Source organism: Mirounga leonina, unplaced genomic scaffold (assembly GCF_011800145.1).
Source record: "Mirounga leonina isolate KUSES-001 unplaced genomic scaffold, KU_Mleo_1.0 Mir_200, whole genome shotgun sequence".
In the NCBI taxonomy this organism is placed as follows: Eukaryota; Metazoa; Chordata; class Mammalia; order Carnivora; family Phocidae; genus Mirounga; species Mirounga leonina.
Window position 1 is genome coordinate 25,540,496 of NW_023270503.1, and position 20,331 is coordinate 25,560,826.

A 20,331-nucleotide genomic window follows, 5' to 3' on the forward strand; every position below is an offset into this window, starting at 1 on the left:
CCCTCCTCACTGCTGTGGGGTTCAAAGCTGGCAATCCTCAAAATGCTTCCTCTGCCCCACCCCCATGCACGCACACACTTGCCCCTCCCATCCCCTCCCACAGCGCTGGACTCTCCCCTGCATCCCTGCCCACCATCAGGGCAACCTAACCTCTCTCCTCCTTACCTGCCTCTCACCCAGTTCCCCTAATAACAGCATCTTCATCTTTTACAATTCCCCTCTTCTCTTTCTAAGGACGTCTCCATCTAATGTCTCACTTGAATCCTGTGAGGCCGGCTAGGTTACATTTGGAGTCCCCACCTCGGAGCGTTTGGGAAACTACCTTGGAAAAGCCTAGCGGCTTACCCAGGTTTCCGGGTCTCAGTGGGCTTTCCTTCCCAGCTCCACCCTCTGCCCAGTTCCCTTGTCTTCAGCCCTCCCCCAACCCCTCGTGGGGCTCTCCTGCTCCTCTATAGCAGCCACTCATGGTGACGGGGTGTGTCCTTTGCCCTCTGCAGGATCCTCAGTGCCCCCTGGAAACTACTGTAAGGAGGTGAGCTCCCAGGCACCCCACACCAGACCTGCCCTGATCATCTTCCCCTGGGGAAGGGTACCTCAGGGAGGGCACAGGACGCCAAGGCCCAGAAGGGAGCCTCTGTGCCTGGGGGTGGGGGGCCCGCTCAGTGAAGTCACGTCGAGGCGGGTGGAGCCGGGTAGGGTCCTGGTCACCACTGTCCTGCACCCAGAGCTCAGTCTGGGCCTGAGCCGGGAGCACACGGAGTTTCAGGCGCTACGGGCTGCGGTGGAGAAGCAGCTGGAGCTGGAAGACCGGACCGGGGGACAGCGGCCGCCCAGCTAAGGCGTGGTGCGGCGGGAGTAGGGGACACGGCGGGGGCGGGGCGGAGGCTCCGGGGGCGGGTCCGGGGCGGGGCGAGCGGGCTTTCTCAGGCCGGGGGCGGGGTGATAAGGGAGATCCGGAGCGGGCCAGAGTGGTGGGGCCGGGCTGTGAGCGCCAGGGGCGGGACCCGGGTGGAGATGATCGGGGGAGAGGGGCGGGGATTAAGAGGACAGGGGCGGGGCTTGGTAGCCTGGGCGGGGCTAAGGGTGGCTGGGGCGCGTGTGGGCTGGATGGGGGTGACGGACCTGCTTCCCCAGGGAGATCTCAGCGCACTGCAGGGAGGTTTCTTTAAGCTAAGCGAGAGACTGGGGCCTTGCCCTGACGGAGTCTTCTCTCTGAACGGGGAGAACCCTCCTCCTCCTCAGGGACTTCCCTGTCTCTCCAACTGTAGGAGTACCTAGCTGATCACTTCCCATATCTGCCAGGTGGATGGGGCCCTGATCTTAGTGAGCCAGAGGTTCTGGGGATCCAAGAGGCAGGGCTGCGGACTCAGTCCTCTGAATGACTGCAGGAGACTTCTAGTAAACCCAACCCCATACTGGCTGGTTACATGATCTACCTGTAGGGGATCTGCGTGGTAAGGGTGGGGAGTGGGGTTGGAGTCCCTCCCTGACGTGACTGGCAGGTCTCCTGACTTAGACCCAATGGTACCAAGCCAGACCTACAACATAATTTACGGGTCTCAGTGCAAAATGGAAACTACAGGAGTTCTTGCTTAAAATTATTAAGAATTAGGGGCGCCTGGGTAGCTCAGTCGTTACGTGTCTGCCTTCAGCTCAGGTCATGATCCCAGGGTCCTGGGATCGAGCCCCGCATCGGGCTCCCTGCTCGGCGGGAAGCCTGCTTCTCCCTCTCCCACTCCCCCTGCTTGTGTTCCTGCTTGCTATCTCTCTCTCTGTCAAATAAATAAATAAAATCTTTTTTAAAAATTTAAGAGTTAGTATTCTGCTGGCTGTGTCTGTGCAGAAAGAGTTCTTTCCTGACAGATAGAGCTGGTGAGGGGCCTGGGGGTTGCAGGACAGGTGTGAGGGGTGACAACTAGGGTAAAATCGAGTTTGAGCACAAGAAAGGATGCAAGAGCTCATGCAGCTCCACCCCCTCCGTCACAGATGATGTCTCTGGCCCCGAGAGGAAGGTACTTCTCCAGGGCCATACAGCAGGCTCCTAGCAGAGCTTTCAATGGAATTCAGGTCTCCAGACTCTTAATCTGTGCCCATTTCTGCTCAACTCTGGCACTAATGGACAGAGGGGTCAAGGGTGGGAGCAGGGGCTATAATTTAAAATTTTACTGCAGACCACTTCTGAAGCTGGTGGTTCCCCAAAGCAAATCATCCCATGATATTTATCCCCTATTGTGCAGATGGAGACCTCCCTGGACTAGAATTTCATCTAGGGTGAGGTAGGGGTTTTCTGTCTTCACTTTAAGCTGCACAGGGACTTTCAGGTCAGAGCTGCAGGTGACCCAGGCCCTGGTAGGACCCCTCTATACCAGGAAGCACAATGCCTTGTCACCACTCTGTGCCCTCTATGCCACCCCCTCCATCCTTCAGGTGCTGGCCAAGAACACCTGGCTCTCCTTGACCAGGACTAGGGAAAGCAGAGTGGGCCTTTGCATAGACCCAGGGTTGCTGGTGAAATGGAGAGGCACTTTGGCTCCAAGTTCTCTTGGGGGGAAAACTTCAAAGGTTCCATCTGGGACCCAGTACCTTTTACAAGGATCTAGGGGCTCTGTCCCAACAGGAGGGGCCTAGCAATCATAGCTGAGGAGGAAAGTTTCTGTCTCATCAACCATGAAGTGGACCGGAGCTCCAACACCTCTTCCAGCTGCATCTCCAGGGGCTCAGGAAGAGCTGGGATTCTGGGGAGGATCAGCTGACAGAGGAGGCATCTCTGGATTTGGGCTGGAACTGGCAGTGGACTCCATACCAGCCTCGTGGGTAGAGGGATTGGCAGTGGAGGGCTGGGGGCAGCGAGGGCTGATACCTTGAAGTATGACACATTTCTCTAATTCTTCAGCACAACTTCAAGTTGAACAAGTGTCACAAGACCCTGAACTTGTGACAAGTGTCACAAGGCCCTGAACAGTATCACAAGACTTGTCTACTCAACCAGGAGTTCGGAGGTGTCTTGGGCCCCAAAGCTGATTTGGGAGTTTGGGAAGAAACCTCAAAGTATTTTAGAGGATAAGAAAGGATTCTGGCGGGGCGCCTGGGTGGCTCAGTTGGTTAAGCATCTGCCTTCAGCTCAGGTCACGATCTTGGGATCCTGGGATCGAGTCCCTCATAGGGCTCCCTGCTCAGCGGGGAGCCTGCTTCTCCCCCTCCCTCTGCCCCTCCCTCTGCCTCTTCCCTCTGCCTCTTCCCTCTGCCTCTTCCCTCTGCTCGTGCTCTCTTGTTCTCTCTCTCTCAAATAAATAAATCTTAAAAAAAAGAAAAGAAAAGAAAGGATTCTGGGGGTTTTATTTTGTTCAGAAAGGAGAATTTATAGAAGTATAGCTCACAATCTGCAATCTGCACCCCAAGACTTCCAACCTCCCATAGGAAATATAAAATGCAACCCCCCTGGGGCCTGTTCTTCCTGACTCTCCACCAGATAGTCATGCCTCCATTCCAGCCCATCTTCCTCCCTAGTTGGTTTTTACTCAGAGAAGATCTGGCAGTATGTCTGTGACAGCTTCTTCTTGCCAGCCACTCTTGCCAGGATCAGTACCTTTCACCCTTGTGAACTCCATTAGCCTGTTCCCTCTCTGTCCTCTTTGGCCCCTTCCTAAGGAGAAAGTCAACAATCATAAAAGGAAAATGGGTAAGGAAATAACAGCCTGTCCCAACGTCTGCATCTGCAGTGCACTCTATGGGTCAGAGAGACATTCAGGTTCCCAGAGAATATGTGGCTTCCTTCCCTAGGTTAGCTCCCTTCCCTGATGCCCATTTTCTAGCAACTACACACAAATTACAAGCTTGGTGCCCACGTTAGAGGTGATTATCGCAGTGACCACCAGAGGGAGATAGAGAGCAGAGCCTGCCGCCTACAACAGCACCCAGCCTCATATTCTTAGTTAAGTCACTCTTAATTGACCTAAAGAGTTCTTACGAATTAGTCTAAATTAAACCTCTTCCAGAACAATTTAAATTATATCCCAGAGGGGCGCCTGGGTGGCTCAGTCGTTAAGCGTCTGCCTTTGGCTCAGGTCATGATCCCAGGATCCTGGGATCGAGCCCCGCATCGGGCTCCCTGCTCCGCGGGACACCTGCTTCTCCCTCTCCCACTCCCCCTGCTTGTGTTCCCTCTCTCGCTCTTTCTCTGTCAAATAAATAAATAAAACCTTAAAAAAAATTATATCCCAGATTCCCCTGATTGTAAACCAAGACTCTGAGGAGGAGCCTCTGGACTCTTAAGGGATTCTCTGGCCTCTCCCTAAGACTCCAAGGAAGGGGGACTGGAGAAGTAACAAAGAGATGGGGTATTCTGGATGGGTGGGAGGAACAGTGCAGGGACAAAGCTGACATGGATATTTTTATTCCAAAAGCATAAAATTTTCAATATGGCTGACCCCGCAAGCCCTTATTTCTTCTTTGCCTCAAACCCTCAAAGCTGCCTTCTTGGAACGCCATTAGGCAGTTTGGGGGATGGTGTATTGGGACAGAGGTGGGGTGGGGTGGCATAAAGAGAATGAGGACAGGCCTGGTAGAGTCCAGCGTGAATGAAGGAGGGCAAGAGAAATGAAAGGAGCAAGACTTCCGGGTCGGAGGAGAGAAAGCCGGCTACATGGACTTTAGAGGCCCTCAAAGAGAGCAGATACACATGTGGCTTCTAGAAATCACCGGTCTCCAGGTCTTTGGAGGATGACCTGGACTGGAAACTTTGGCCTGCAGCCAGTGGAAAGAGGGTAGACACCAGAAGGAAACTCCCAAAAGTCCCACTGAGGCAATGGTGGACCAGTGGGAGGGTGGGGAGTGGGGCCACCTTCTCTGGAGCTGATTAAAGGATGAGAGACTGCACAGCCCAGGATGATGTGCTGGATGACAAGGGCATCACATCAAAGCATGGATTAAGAGATACAGAAAGGGAGAGATAGGTAGAGATGGAATGAATATAGCACATACACCTATTTCTGCACACATGTGCCCATGTGACAGGGACCAAATGACTAATGACCGCCTTCCCACACATCCAAGCCCTTGGTTAGAGCTGTTGAAGGAGGAAGTACTAGATAGTCACACAAGAAGGGCCTAGGGGATGGGAAGGAAGCTGAGCCAAAAGATAGGGGGCAGGGACCAGAGACCCCAGAGATTTTGTTTTATGACACAGAGAAGAGAGATTTGGGAGCATCTGTCATACTGAATGACACTTTGGAGAAAGAGGTATAATTCGTTTTTTAGGGAGTTTTACTGAGCGTGGGATGGTCTGATCTTGGCATTCACCACTAGCCCCTCAAGAATACCTCCAGTAAAGACCTAGCTTCTCTTCATCTCATGGTTTTCGTTTCCAGAATTGAGGGGGGTGGTGCCTGGGTGGCTCAGTCAGTTGAGCATCTGCCTTCAGCTCAGGCCATGATCACAGGGTTCTGGGATCAAGTCCCAAATTGGGATCCCTGCTCAGCGGGGAGTCTGCTTCTCCCTCTCCCTCTGCCTCTCCCCCACCTTGTGCTCTCTCTTGCTCACTCTGTCTCAAATAAATAAATAAAATCTTTAAAAAAAATAGAAACAGAGAGAGAACAGAGTGGGGAGAGGATAGAGAGAGAGGGAGGGAGGAGAATCCTAAGCAGGCTCCATGCCCAGCTCGGAGCCCAGTGCTGGGCTCAGTCTCATCACCCTGAGATCATGACCTGAGCCGAAATCAAGAGTCGGACGCTTAACCAACTGAGCCTCCAGGCGCCCCTCTTCATGGTTTTCAAGGCTCCATTTCCTTTTCGATGAGTGCTGAGGAGAGCCTCAAAGTTAGAGCATGAAGACAGACTCAGTTGTATTCAGGATAGACATAGACACATATCCCAACACTATAGGAGTCTTGCTTGGAAATGTCTTGATTTGTCATCTAGAAACCTGACCAGGTGCATAAAGTCCCCTTGAAAATTCCTATCAGGCACGGACTTCAGAACAACTCCCAAAGCAGACATGCCTTTTAGCCTTGCCACTAACTCACTCTGCCTCTGTATGTGCGCGTCTGTGTGGGTACAATACTCCAAGAGGAGCCGACGCGCTGAACACGACACACCAGGAAACCACTTGGTCTATCTCCGTCTCTGCCTACATAGACATAGGCAGCTAGCGGTGCCATTGATATGTCTTTGTAGCTAAAACAAAGGGAGGGAGCGAATGATGTGCAGACAGACCAGCAGAAAGATGGAGGACAACTTTTCAGCCGCTCTGCTTTCTGCTGGAATCTGTGGACACACAGGATTTCTTACTCCCTTATCACATCCACAAGGCCTCGTCATGAATCCTAGATGCTTCCTGATGACCATGATGATGACAGAACAGAAATGCCTTCCCTCATCACCCATCCACGTGCACACACACACATACACAATCACACCCCTCCCACTGCCTCTCAGCTGCCCCTCTCCCAAAGGTGCCTTCCCTCCTCTCCTCTCTGCCCATCAAGCCAACCTTCAGTGGCCACCTGTCTCTGGTCTGGCTCCCTCCACCCACGCTGGCACCTGCCTGGCAGCTCCCCGCCCCCTCAGCCCTCAGGAGGCCAGGGCCCAGGGCCTGGGGCAGGGCACGCGTGGAACAGGTTGATGCTGTTCTCCTGGTAGTAGAGCAGGAGAAGGGTGGCGTCACCGGGGCAGGCGGGGTCCCTGGAAGCCTACATCCTTGCCTCCAGAGAGGCATAAAGCTGTAGCCCGTCCTGGTGAGGGACAGTAGCTCTCTCAACCTACAGACTGAGTCCTGGGCCCTTATCCCAGATCCGGCTGCTAGACAGGACCCAGAACTGCTCTCTGGTAAGAGCTTGATGACAGCAGGGGAGGTGGGGGTGTTCTAGGGATGAACAAGAACATGGGTGGGAAGAGACGGGCCTAGGAGTCCCCTCGAGCCCAGGGGAGTAGGTATCTTCATAAGCCTTGCGGGGAGAAACGAGATGTCCTGTGAGCACGTCTCTGGTAAGGAAGAGACAGAAGTCACCTGATCCCTTCCTGCAGGCATCGGACTGGCCCCTGGAGGTTGTCCTGTCCCACCCTGGCCCACTCGGGAATTAGAGGTGAAAAAGGCACCTTGGAGGTGGCCCACGCACCTGTGTGCGTGCCTCCCACTTCCCTGACTCTGCGAGGTGCCCACGGGGGCGGCGAGCCAGTTCCAGGCTAGCTGGTGCATCCTCCCCCACCCATGGCTGTGCCTGCTGGCCGCCCAGCCACAGCACCTGGACTTGAACCTCAAAGGCAGGGACCTGAGGCTATGAAGTTCAGGCTCTTGCAGACCCCACATTCTCCAGGGTATGTCTCGCAGGGCCACGTTCATTCATTCATCTCTTCATTCATTCTGTGCACACACACTTGGCAGGCTCCGGGCCTGCACCAGGCACTGTGCTCAGTGCCAACGCTGCAGAGGTGGCTCAGACTCATTTCCTGTCCCCTGGGAGGCCACAGTCGAGGAGGCGAGCGTCAGGTGAACAGATCATAACAACATGAACAACATGAGGCTACAGGTGTTTCGGGAGGGCACGTACAAAGTGCTCTGGGGACACAGGATAGAGTCACTCGCTGCCTGACGGGGAGTGAGAAAGGAGTCACAAAAGAGGTGACCCAAATTGAGTCTTAAAGGGTGAATAGGGATTCTTTAGATTGGGAGGGAGCGTACTACAAGCCAAGGCAAAGATTGAAAGGCCTGGATGTATTGGGTGGCACCTGGGGGGAAGTGGGTCTGTTCAGAGCCAGGAGCCAGGAGGCAGGCACAAAGGAAGTACAGGGTACAGGGAAGTGACCCCCACCCAAAGAAGGGGCCACTGGGGCAGGTGAACCACGTCGGCCTCCTCAGGCCCTCGGCACCAGTGGGGGCTGCCTGCCTCCCCGGCCTCCCTGGTCCCGGCTATCAGAGTTCTCTGGGGGAGACAAGGTGGGCAGAGCTGTATGAGAGGAGATTTACTTCCCTCACTCACGAAATGCTCCAGCCAGGCCCCAAGTCCATGAGGAACCTGAAGGAGGGGTGAGCCCAGAGCCCTTGACAGGGAAGGTCTGGCTTCTCCAACCAGCTGTGTGACTTCAGGCAAGTCACTTCAGCCCTCGGGGCTGTGTGTCCTCATCATAAAGTGGAGGCTCCTTTGGCTGTTTTCAGCCCCGATACTCCGAGAGTCCAGGCATTTCTAAAGGGACCCCCTCCCCCAGAGCCAGGTGATCTCTCTCTGCCAGGGCCCTTACCATGTCCTGGTCGCCCAACTTGTCACTCTCCTGTCTCCCTCCACCCCCACAGAGAAAATGACCGCCTTTGAAAACGTCACCCGGGCCCTGGCCAGACAGCTAAACCCTAGAGGGGACCTGACACCCCTTGACAGCCTCATAGACTTCAAGCGCTTCCATCCTTTCTGCCTGGTGCTGAGGAAGAGGAAGAGCACACTCTTCTGGGGTGCCCGCTATGTCCGCACTGACTACACCCTCCTGGACGTGCTTGATGCCGGCAGCTCGCCTTCAGGTCAGGTCCGGCGCGGGGTTGGCTCTCGAAGGCTGAGGGCCAGGCCCTGGCTTATGAGGAGGAACCCAAAGCTCCCTCTGTTCGGATGTGGCTTGGTGTCACGTAGCCCAAAGTCCTCCCAGAAGGGAGGGGAAGAGGCAGGCCTCTCAGCCTGGCCCCTTTCGTCTTCTCTCTCCTGCAGATCCAACAGACTCTGGGAACTTTAGCTTTAAGAATATGCTGGATGCCCGAGTGGAGGGAGAGGTGGATGTGCCGAAGACCGTCAAGGTCACGGGGACTGCCGGGCTGTCCAGGAGCAGTACCCTGGAGGTCCAGACACTCAGTGTGGTCCCTAAGGCTCTGGAGACCTTGCACCAGGACAGGTGAGAGTGGTAGGGCTGGGGGGCTGCCAGGATGGGGTGGCTGGTGCTTGGAAAGGGTGCTTTGGGCCCTGAGTTAAAAGGCAGGGCCCTCACACTGCCCTTTACCTATGGGGTCATCACAGGAGAGCTCTTAAAGCTGACCATTCTGGGGGCGCCTGGGTGGCTTAGCCGGTTAAGCATCTGCCTTCGGCTCAGGTCATGATCCCAGGGTCCTGGGATCGAGCTCTGCATGAGGCTCCCTTAGCTCAGAGTCTGTTTCTTCCTCTCTCTCTCTGCTGCTCCCCCTGCTTGTGCTTGCTTGCTCTTTCTCTCTGTCAAATAAATAAATAAAATCTTTAAAAAAAAAAAATGACCATTCTGGCCCATGGGTGCATCTGGGACATCCCCTAACTACTCCCTCCCCCCATCCTTCCACTACTTCCAGTGCCACTCCCCTGCTCTCTCTCTCTCTCACACACACACACACGAGAATGAGTATGTTCACATTAACTTGCCATGTGACCTTGGAAAAGTCACTTCTCCTCTTAGGACCTCAGTTTTCTTTCCTGAACAATGATGGGGTTCCATGAAAATCTCTAGGGTTCCTTCCTAAACTATGAATCTATAAAAGGGAAAGGGTCTTATCTATTCCCTACTGAAGCTTAGCCACAGTGTTCTGCTCCCATAAATCAAGCCATCTGCCCGGTCCCATACATACACCAGGCAGCCCTCGGGAATGCTGCCCCCGCAGCACAAGGAGTGTGGCAGATGCCATGTCGATGCTGGGCAGCTCAGATGTTGGGCTTGCCAGGGGAACTGACTTTTAAGTAGTTAAGTAGTGGTTGAAAGAAGTGAGGCAGGAAGGAAGAGCTAGGGTGCTTCGAAAGTCACCCTGTAAACATTCATACAGCCTCAAAGGAGTGCAAAACACCCCACTAGGAGCCGGGGTGCATTGGAACATCTTTGTCCAAGAACCTCGCAATCAGGAGTTGTAAAAAAAAAATCTGTGCAACAGTAACTATAATCCAAGGCGAGAGGTAGTGCCTAGGAGGACTTTGCCTGAGTTTTGTGGCAGGCCAGACAGACTTCTGGCTGGGGAAATGAAGTGGAACTTCATGGAGGAGGCAGCCCATGATCCAGGCTTTGAAAGATGAGTAGAAATAGAACATGAAGGTCTGGGAGATGGACATTACAAAGGCACGTGGGTGAGAAACCTCAAAACCTCTAGGGAGCACGAAGAGCTGATTTGGCAGGAGCAGAAAAGGTAGGAGTGGAGCAAGTCAGAAGCAGAGGCTAAGGCCCATATCATGGAGGATCCAGATGCCTGGTCAAGGATGTGGAACTGTACCGTAGGCTTCAGGGGGCCCCCAAGAATGCCTTGATGTGTGTCGTGATTCATCCGGCCAGATGGAGGAAGTATGGCAGCCAGAGGATGAGAGGCAGGGGTTGGAAGCAGGCAGGCAGGCAAGACACCGTTCCACTGTCCGTCAGAGATGCAAAATGAGGACTGGAGCTGGGAAGAGCAGTCAGAATAACGAGGGAGGAGCTGGGGCACTCTGGGGCGCCAGAATGGCCTGGACTTGGCAGCTGATTGCAGGTTGAGGGAGAAGGTTTTGTCAGAGATGATGCTGATGGAGATCCAATGTACAGCATGATGACTACAGTTAATAATTCTATACTGTCCACTGGAAATTTGTTAGGAGAGTAGATCACCACACATACACAAAATGGTACCTATGTGAGGAGCTAGATAGGTTCATTAGCTTCACTGTAGTAATCGTTTCTCTATGTGGAGGTATATCGAAACATGTTGTGGGCGCCTGGCTGGCTCAGTTGGAAGAGCATGCCACTCTTGATCTTGGGGTTGTGAGTTCAAGTCCCACGTTGGGTATAGAGATTACTTAAAAAGCAAACAAACAAAAAAACAAAACTCTTAAAAAAAGTTGTATACCTTAAATAAATACAACTTTTTAAAAAATAAATAATTAAATATATGAGAATGTTAAAAAATTCACTCTGAGATTTGACCCAAGTGATGACATTAACAGAAACAAGAAGACAGACTTTAGAAGAAGTATTTGGAGAGAAAGACTGTGAGCTCCTTTGGGACATTTTGAGTTTGCAGGTCCAGTGAGACATTAGCTGAGTGACCACAGTTAACAACACTGCCTTGCATATGTTGTACACCTAAAACTAACATGATGTTATATGTCAATTTTATCTCATTTTATTTTTTTAAGATTTTATTTATTTATTTAGTTAGTTAGTTAGTTATTGAAGGGAGGGGCAAAGGGAGAGGAAGAGAAAGAGAATCCCAAGCAGACACCCCACCCCCAACACTGAGCCTGGAGCCCCACGTGGGGCCCAATCCCACAACCTCGAGATCACGACGTGAGCGGAAACCAAGAGCCAGATGCTCAACCGACTGAGCCACCCAAGTGCCCCAATTATATCTCATTTTATTTATTTTTTTTTAATTTATTTATTTGGCAGAGATAGCACAAGTAGGCAGAGTGGCAGGCAGAGGGAAAGGGAGAAGCAGGCTCTCCGCTGAGCAGGGAGCCCGATGCGGGGCTCGATCCCAGGACCCTGGGATCATGACCTGAGCCGAAGGCAGCCGCTTAACTGACTGAGCCACCCAGGCGCCCCTATATCTCATTTTAAAAGAAAAATTTTAAGGCAGTTGGAAACGAGGGCGCAGCGCTCAGGAGAGAAGTCAAGGTGAATATACCTGTGGGGTGGTCGGCCATATAAAGATGGAAAACTATAGGAATGGAGTTGCAGGGAAGGGATGTTCTGGAAATCCAGACAGCAGAGAACTGCGAACAGAATCTCAGAGAACATGAAATTTGAAGGGACCGAAGAAACTAGCGCAGGAGACGCAGACGGAACGGACAGGAATCAGAAGGCCAAAGCGGGGTGGCGTGGTGGGACCAGAAGCCAGGAGAGGACCACGTCGCAGGGAGGCTTTGGGAGGCAGGCTCAGTGTTGTGCAGAGTGAGGGAAGGTCTGTGAATGTGGTGGGTGCGAGGTCACTGGGATTTCAGTTGAGGAGTGGAAATGGAAGTCAAATGATGAAGAATTTAGGAGTGGACAGTGAGGAAGTAAAGACGGTGTATATGGGCGCATCTTTTGAGAGACTTGCCAGTGAAGCAAAGGAAAGAAACAGGATGGTAATTTGAGGGAGTGGCAAGATCAAAGGATGGGTTTCTGGATGGCAGCAAGTGGGGAAGAGGGACTGGTGTTAATAGCGAGAGAGGGTAAGGGATGGGAACAAAGGGCCCCAGGAGAGAGGAACAGGACTAAGAACAGGGAAGAGGAAAGAAAAGGGAAGGCACCCGGAGGCAGAGGGAAAAGGGGGAAGGAGCAAGCAGGGGGGGCCTGTTCTGGGCCAGGAGCCATGCCAGATGATTTCCTAGTTTTCCTCTCAGCACCCCTGGAGGGAGGTGTCATTATCCTCATTTTATAGATGAGGCTCCCCGGACTCCGAGTGGCTGCCCTGCCAGTTAGCGGGACATCTGGGCTTCAGCCTCAGTCTCCTACTCCAGAGTCCTCACCCCTTTCCCTAATACCACTGTGCCTAGCTCCTGCGAATGACTGAGGAGAAGAGAAGAGCAGATGGCCCAGGCGGGGAGAGGTTCTGACCCATCCCTTCACGTGTCTCCTGCCCCAGGAAGCTGTCCGCCGAGCACCCGTTCCTGAAGGAGATGCGAGACCGAGGGGAGAACCTGTATGTGGTCATGGAGGTGGTGGAGACCGTGCAGGAGGTCACTCTGGAGAGAGCCGGCAAGGCGGAGGGCTGCTTCTCCCTCCCGTTCTTCGCCCCTTTGGGACTACAGGTTTGGTTCTCTCTCTCTCTCTCTCTCTCTCTCTCTCTCTCTCTCTCTCTCTCTCACACACACACACACACACACACACGCACGCACTTAACATTTAGCCTCTCCTTAGAGGCCGCATTAACACATTAACTTTGCCCGATCAGTGCCTACCCAGAATACTGAAAATGACCCACTCCTTCTTCCTGCTTTTCGAGATTCAGGCCCCTCTCTGGTCAAGGGTGCCCTGTGTGGGCACATGCCTGTGCCAGATGCCACAGGGAGCTATCAGGGAAGGGGAAACTCTTAGTCGTGGGTCATCCCTCATGGTGCTCCCAGTGCACAGGAGAGAGACATCCCTGCTCTCAGAAAAAGTTCGCAGTCTCATGGAGGAGACACACAGGTTAAAGCCCCGAGAACACAGGCTCTGAAGATTCGATGTAAATAAGTAATGCTCTACATACCTAAACCTAGTTTGTATAAATATTCAAGGGGTGAGTTGGAACTGAGAGTAGGGTTAGTCATGGAAGGCTTCCTGGAGGAGATGAGCATGCGCAGATGGTGAAGAGGAAGAAGGACTGGGCCCTGTGGAAACTCTCAGGTGGGTTGGAGATGCCCAGGCAGGTAGGTGATGGAGTGGGTCTGCCCAGTTCCTTCATGTGTCTGAACCAGGAAGAGAGATACACATCATTAGAGGGATGATGCAGAAGGGCTTTGAAGTGCATTCCATGGAGTCCAGACTGGGTGGAAAGGCAATCAGGGACACAAATGAAGGGTTTTCAATTTCTTATCTCCCCAGAGGTGCTCGGCCTGCCCCTCCACATGCCCCTCCCTCACCCCTTGTCTCAGAATCTTGGCCGGTTCATAAATCTTCATTGTCTGACCCTAGGGATCCATAAACCACAAGGAGGCCATAACCATCCCCAAGGGCTGCATCCTGGCCTTTCGAGTGAGACAACTGATGGTCAAAGGCAAAGATGAATGGGGTGAGCAGACACTGGCATGTTCTCCCCTCAAGACAAGAATTACCCTCATTAGCACTAAGGCATCCTGGTCCCCTCTGGTGGCAAGCCAGGGAAGGAGTGCTGGAGTGTATTGTATTGTGGCCCGGGGACAGAACAGCGGGGACTGCCCTGGAGAGGGAGTGAAGGAACCCCCTGGGTTCTGAGCACCTCCTGCGTGCTGGGCACTGCGTTAGCTGGAGGAAAGGGGCACGGAGATGAACAAGCACAGCTCTGCTCTAGAGAAGTCTGTGGCCAATGGAGGAAACAGACCCAGATATCAGCACTAGGATGCAAGGCAGAAAACAGTGTTATCCTATTAGCAACAGAGGTGGAGCAGGGGATTCGGTGGGGCCTTTGGGGACAGGGACCTAGCCCTTAGCGGAGCCCATGGACTTGAGAATAGAGAAGGGAAGGTGGGCAGCTATTTAAGGGTCCTCCTGCTCTCACCTCTCTTGCACCTTACAGATATTCCACATATCTACAATGATAACATGCAAACCTTCACTCCCGGAGGTAAGTGAAATTGCTTCCCCTATCTTTCGCCCAACCCTGACATCATCTGCTAAAATCCTGCACCCTCTAATAACATATACCATAATCCCTCAAGGAGCCCCTCGTTTTGTTTCCCAAGTGCCTTTATAAAAATATCTGTCCTAAACTTCTGGAAAGGCAGACAGAAGCACATAAATACTGCCCTAGAGAGACAGAGAAACAGAAAAAGACCAGAAGTCAGAAGCAGAAATAAGACTGAGAGATATTGTGTGTTCCCAAATTGGGGGGGCGGGGGCTAACACAATCTCCATGTTTTTATAATGATCACTGATAAAGCTGCCTTAACATCCGCTCTAGATAAAAAGGCACAAATAGGTTTTATGCTGACATATGTACATTGCTTCTGTTTTCAGAAAAGCCAGAGGAGAAGTTCACCAGTAAGTGTTTCCTCTCATTTCTTTTTTTTTTTTTTTAAGATTTATTTATTTATTTTAGAGAGAGAGAGCGCAAGCGGGAGGGGCAGGGAGAGGGAGAGAGATTCTCAAACAGACTCCGAGCTGAGCACAGAGCCCTATGTGGGGCTCCATCCCATGACCCCGAGATCATGACCTGAGCTGAAACCAAGAGTTGGACGCTTAACCGACTGAGCCACCCAGGGGCCCCTTGACACAGAATTTTAAAACTCCAATCTTTTTCTTCTCTTCCCTGAAAGACTGACGGGGAACATGGCAGAGCAGGTCTCAGCAAACAACTGTCCCCAAAACATGGCAGAGATCCCAATAGCTTAGGAAAAAGTGGTGGCGGGGGGCAAGTCTTTGGACAGGATACCCAGGTAGTCTGATGCGTCAGACCTCTGTCCTCGAGGGCGTCCTTAGCTGTAACCTGTCCCACACATATCTGCTGCTCAGCTACCCAACATCCGGGACGGATGAGTCACTAAGTCACAGTGATGCCAACTCAATCAATCCAGGAGCTCCTTTTCACATTGCATTAGCTTCTCTCCTGCCCCATTCCTGCCTCCCATGAATGCAGCAAGTGTAGCCTTAAGATAGCTGAGATATCCCAGGAGACAGGATATATTTCCTAACCCCCATTAATGTTTCATCCCCTGGGCATGGCTACCATTTTGGAAGAATAGATTCTTGTCTTTTCTTTCCCCCCTTATCCTGGCATCTGATGCTGGTAAGGAATTTTCTGAGTTTCTCCCAAGACTTTGGCATGGAGGCAATGGGGTGGAGGGAGGGAAAGACAAGTGCTGAGTCCCAGGTCTGGGCAACTGGAGCCACTTCCAGGAGCTTCCAGAAGCTACTCCCCTGGTCATATTCTTAGGATGCCAGGCCCTCAGAGGGTCAGGCCAAGATTCAAGGTAACGCTGATCCACCCACGTCCTTGGATAAAGACCCACCCATCCTAGCCTTCACTCAGTCACCAAAGTCATTCTTCTTTGTCGAATAACTCCTAAGAAGGGGAAATAGACTTTCCTTCTCAACTTTAAGCTGGAGTCTTAGAGAAAGGGAAGTTAATTGTCTACTGTCACGGGATGGGGCTTGGGAGCCTGGGGAGAATCAACTGCCTGCTTAGATGATAATGTGGGTCCTGCTCCACCTCCTTGCCCCAGACCATCCCCCACAAGTCAGGGCTTGTGGAAACTTCATAATCATGTTCCCTGATCAAGAAGAAAGGGGGGCCAGGCTCAGGCTGGGAGCAGAGCACAGGGACGGGAGGGGGCTGAATAGGAAGGCTGCCAGATGGAGGGCGCTTGGCTTACCATGTTCACCGTCTCAATAGAGGAGGAACATGAAGACTTCAAGACACTAAAAGAAGAAGTTCAAAGAGAGATCCAAGAAGTGAAGAAGCTAAGCCGGGTAGGGCAAAGCTCCCTGCTCACCTCCCTCAGCAAACTTCTCGGGAAGAAAAAGGAGCTACAGGACCTGGAGCTCATGGTGAGGCCCCAGAGGAAGGTGGCTGGTGGATGTGTGGGTGGGTGTTGCAACTGGCAGGGGATCTGACAGGATAGAAGGTGGTCAGCGGCCAGGAGAATCGATAGTGGGTGTCTTCCTCGAGGCTGGCCAGGTGCCCCCCAGCCTGCCTGGCTGCCACTGCTCTGGAAAAGGGCACACAGGGCAGATTCCCTCAAAGCACATGCTCCCCGTGGACAGACAGAGGGTAGGCAGTGGGCCAGCAGGGCCCTTTCTTGGAAAGGGGACTGGAACCTTTCCTTCCCAGAGTTCAAGGCTCAGGGACCAAGAAATCCAGGAGTCCGGTACTTTTCAGGACTTGACACCTTGAAAAGAAACAAGGAAAAGAGAGATAGTTAGCACATCTCAAGAGACTGTGGGGGTGCCTGGGTGGTTCAGTCGTTGGGTGTCTGCCTTCGGCTCAGGTCATGATCCCAGGGTCCTGGGATCGAGCCCCATATCGGGCTCCCTGCTCCGCGGGAAGCCTGCTTCTCCCTCTCCCACTCCCCCTGCTTGTGTTCCCTCTCTCGCTGTGTCTCTCTCTGTCAAATTAAAAAAAAAAAAAAAGAAAATCTAAAAAAAAAACAAACAAAAAAAGAGACTGTAATGTGCCAGGCATTGTGCTGGGCCACTTACCCGTGTTATCTTAAATAGTTGCCCACCTTTCCCTGCAGCTTGAAGGGGCTCTAGACAAAGGACATGAAGTGACCCTGGAGGCACTCCCAAAAGATGTCTTGGTATCAAAGGAGGCTATGGGTGGCATCCTGTATTTCCTCGGAGCCCTAACAGGTAAGTAGAGAATAAAGTCTTCATTTATATACCTTTTTGGTGACAGGAATGAATCACTGGATGAATTCCCAGATATATGAATGAATGAATGAATGAATGAATGCATGCATGCATGCATGCCAGGCAAATTATACCACACTTAAAGTAGTTTATATCTACATTTAAAGAAATTGGTTATAGGATCACCTGGCTGGCTGTTGGTAGAGCATGCAACTCTTTATCTTGGGGTTGTGAGTTCGAGCCCCACACTGGGAACAGAGATTGCCTTAATAAAATAAAATAATTAAAATTTAAAAAATTGTTTACCTTCCCAAGGATTCATCTGGGCACCTGGGATAATCTGAGAAGGTGGCCTAGTCTTGCTAATAGAGGTTGGGAAATAACCCTAGTTTTACCAGCCACATATTTAAAATTTCTACATATGGCTAAACTCATCACTTCTTAAAAAAAGATTATCTTATTTATTTATTTGAGAGAGAAAGAGAGCAGAGTGAGAGAGAACAGGAGCGGGGGGAGGGCAGAGGGAGAGGGAGAAGCAGGCTCCCAGCTGAGCAGGGAGCCCGATGTGGGGCTTGATCCCAGGACCCTGGGATCATGACCTGAGCTGAAGGCAGACACTTAACTGACTGAGTCACCCAGACGTCCCTAAGCGCATCACTTTTATATAGAAATTTGTTAGCTTTAATTTCAGAGAGTAACATCTTCTCATCTTGCCCTGAACTCTCTTCTTCCCTCTCCATGAAACATTGCTCCACTTAGAAAAACTCTCTGGTCCTTCAGGAGTAAGCTGAGATGTCTGTCCCCTTAAAAAGCCTGCCCTCAAATGCCAAGTCCAAAGTAGACCCCTCAGCTATCGCTCCCTTAACACCCTGTACTGTCCCTGCACATGGCTTAGTCTTCTCTGCTGGCCTGCAAGTTTCCTGAGTGAAGGGGTATGATTTTTACCCAACACCCCCAGCAAAGGTGCACAGCATAGAGCAGCATTTAACCTTGGGTAAATGTATGGATTAATTAATGCTGAAATTCTGGAAGTGTACCTCTTTGGAGTCTGGAGTCCCCCTTTGCACCAACACCACACGTTCATTTCTCTGCTTTTTTTTTTTCCCCCCTCCAGAGCTAAGTGAAGCCCAACAGAAGCTGCTGATAAAATCAGTGGAGAAAAAGATCCTACCCATGCAGCTAAAGCTGGTGAGAGAAAACAGCAGGTGCTGGGGAGAGCTCGGGAGGGAGTCAGCTGGAACCAGGGCAAAGATACAGACTTAGCCTAACGACAGACTGTCCTGGAGAGCCTCTGTTGTAGAGCAGGGGCTCTTGCCCTCGGCTCATTTGTCTCCATGTTCTCCCTTGTTTGCTATTTCGCAACTGGAAGTAAAAGAGCGAATTTCTGGGCAGTTATCTGGGTTTTTCAGCTTGAAAAGACAGAAAACCCGGGCTTTGCTTCTTCACAGCCAAGTGATGTGAGCAAATCTCTTCATGTCTCTGAGTCTGTCTCAATTCACTCCTCTGTGAAATAGGGCTTAAAAAAAAAGGGGGCTGCCCACAGTACAGGGTGGTTAAAAGGCCCACATGGAGCTGTAATGGAAGGAGTTATAAGAGATAGGTAGCCCTCTTCGTGGTTTTTATGAGTTAGGAGAAAGGAGGGCAGGTTTCCAGTTCTTTCTTTTCATGTTATTTTGGTTCCTTGCAGGTGGAGAGCACAATGGAACAGAGTTTCCTACAGGATAAAGACGGTGTTTTCCCCCTGCAGCCTGACCTGCTCTCCTCCCTTGGGGAAGAGGAATTGACCCTCACAGAAGCCCTAGTGGGGCTGAGTGGCCTCGAAGTGCAGAGATCGGGCCCCCAGTACACGTGGGACCCAGACACCCTCCCCCGCCTCTGTGCCCTTTATGCTGGCCTCTCCCTCCTGCAGCTGCTGACCAAGGCCTCCTAACTGGCCTTTTCCACCTGCTTCCTGCCTCCTAATGCCTTCCCGACCTCACTGTGCTGTGTTCTTAACACCCAAGGGTATTTTAGAGCCCCCAGGCTGAAGATGATGGAGACCCTAGCTGATCACCCAAGATAAGCGATTTCCACTTGTCCAGCTCTACCTCTTCCCCTACCCCTTCAGCTCCGCAACCCATCTGCTGATGCTTAAATCCTTTAAAAGTGGAAAAGTGCAAATTTTTAAAACTATGAATTATTTCAGCAAAACCAAAAATAATTAATTTCCTATCCCAATTCCTCATGCGTATGCTTCCACAAATCAAGTTTTACTGGAATTAATGGAAAATATGATTCCACTTTGGATGAAATGTCTTTTGGTGTTTTTCTTAACTTCTGCCAGGAAAAAAAATAGACATTATCATACTACATACAGATCATGTGTACATGAGTTCTATTATACTGTCCACGGGTCAGCTGGAAAATGCCCAGAGAACTATGAGGGTGTAGAATGTAGAATCTAAATTCTAAAGTGAGAAGATCATCAAAGAAGCTTGTCTTCAAAGAGGAGGGTTTAGGATCCTCTGGACTCAGGTTAAGGGACTAGGACAGGCTTATTTGTGGTACAAACCCAAAACAAGAGTAAGACAACTTTCAAGTATATCAAAAAGAAAATGCAGGTAAGTCTTTTTAAAAAATAGTATCCAAGAATAAGACTGACCCATAACTTTTAAAAAGAAATTGTGATATTATCTTATTTCACCTTTCCCTCTTTTGACCTCAATTCAGGGTGGTTGTAGGAGGAAGTAATGTGGGCTTGCCATATGGACCTGCAAATATGGATATTGCAATCTTATAAAACTAGTGGGTTTATACCATCCTCCTCTGCCTAAAGCTGGGTTTTAACATCTTTCGCCAATTTCTTTTAAAGTAGTTTTATGGGTGGAATAATTTCTCCAAGGTTTTTGGCCCCAGGAATCAGACTCGCCCCTGGCTAGTTCCCTCACTAAACAGGAATTCATGATCAACTGCCAAAAGCTTTCTGTTAAGCCATCCTCCCCCGTTCTGGGGCATCTTCCAATGCCTCACTACATTGCTCAAAGACATCCTGAGTAATTATCTGCTGACCTCGTTGTTTTTCTCTTGTGATGTACACTTAATAAAGAGGTGAGCTAACACCCTAACTATCCAGAAGGGTAACTTCGTAAGGATGAACAACAAAGCTCATCTGTTTTCTGTTTTCTTCCTTTACCCTTCTCGCCCACTTTCAGTTAGATAGGGTGTTATGCAGAAGAGGCTTCAATGAGTTTATTCCAGCGATGATTCAAAAGTCCTGTTATCTGTCCCGTAGCCCAAGGGGGCAGAGAGACAGGGAGGAATTGGTCAAGGCACGTTCCCTAAAACCGGACAAAATGTTTTTCCTTCAGCAAGCAGTTGTTCAGTGCAAGGAGCTATTTGCTGCAGTAGTATGACAAGGAGGAGACAAAAAATATCCTCTCTATATATGAAT

At 51.1% G+C, this 20,331-nt stretch overlaps 1 protein-coding gene across 1 annotated transcript; it reads left to right on the top strand.

Annotated features, from left to right (window-relative positions):
* Positions 1-224: 224 nt before the first annotated feature.
* On the top strand, positions 225-18,854 carry GSDMA (gasdermin A). The gene is made up of 11 exons (XM_035027034.1): positions 225-532; positions 8,284-8,502; positions 8,684-8,864; positions 12,517-12,682; positions 13,548-13,644; positions 14,128-14,175; positions 14,568-14,591; positions 15,943-16,097; positions 16,787-16,901; positions 18,016-18,089; positions 18,589-18,854. The coding sequence occupies exons 2-11, from the start codon at positions 8,289-8,291 to the stop codon at positions 18,829-18,831; spliced, it is 1,317 nt and encodes a 438-aa protein (XP_034882925.1). The 5' UTR covers positions 225-532; positions 8,284-8,288; the 3' UTR covers positions 18,832-18,854.
* Positions 18,855-20,331: the final 1,477 nt, after the last annotated feature.

Excerpts from the sequence above, each read along its gene's own strand:
- GSDMA (XM_035027034.1), top strand. The coding sequence starts at position 8,289 with ATGACCGCCTTTGAAAACGTCACCCGGGCCCTGGCCAGACAGCTAAAC. Across the intron at positions 13,645-14,127 it reads CAAAGGCAAAGATGAATGGG|ATATTCCACATATCTACAAT; the intron begins GTGAGCAGACAC and ends TGCACCTTACAG. Across the intron at positions 18,090-18,588 it reads TACCCATGCAGCTAAAGCTG|GTGGAGAGCACAATGGAACA; the intron begins GTGAGAGAAAAC and ends GGTTCCTTGCAG.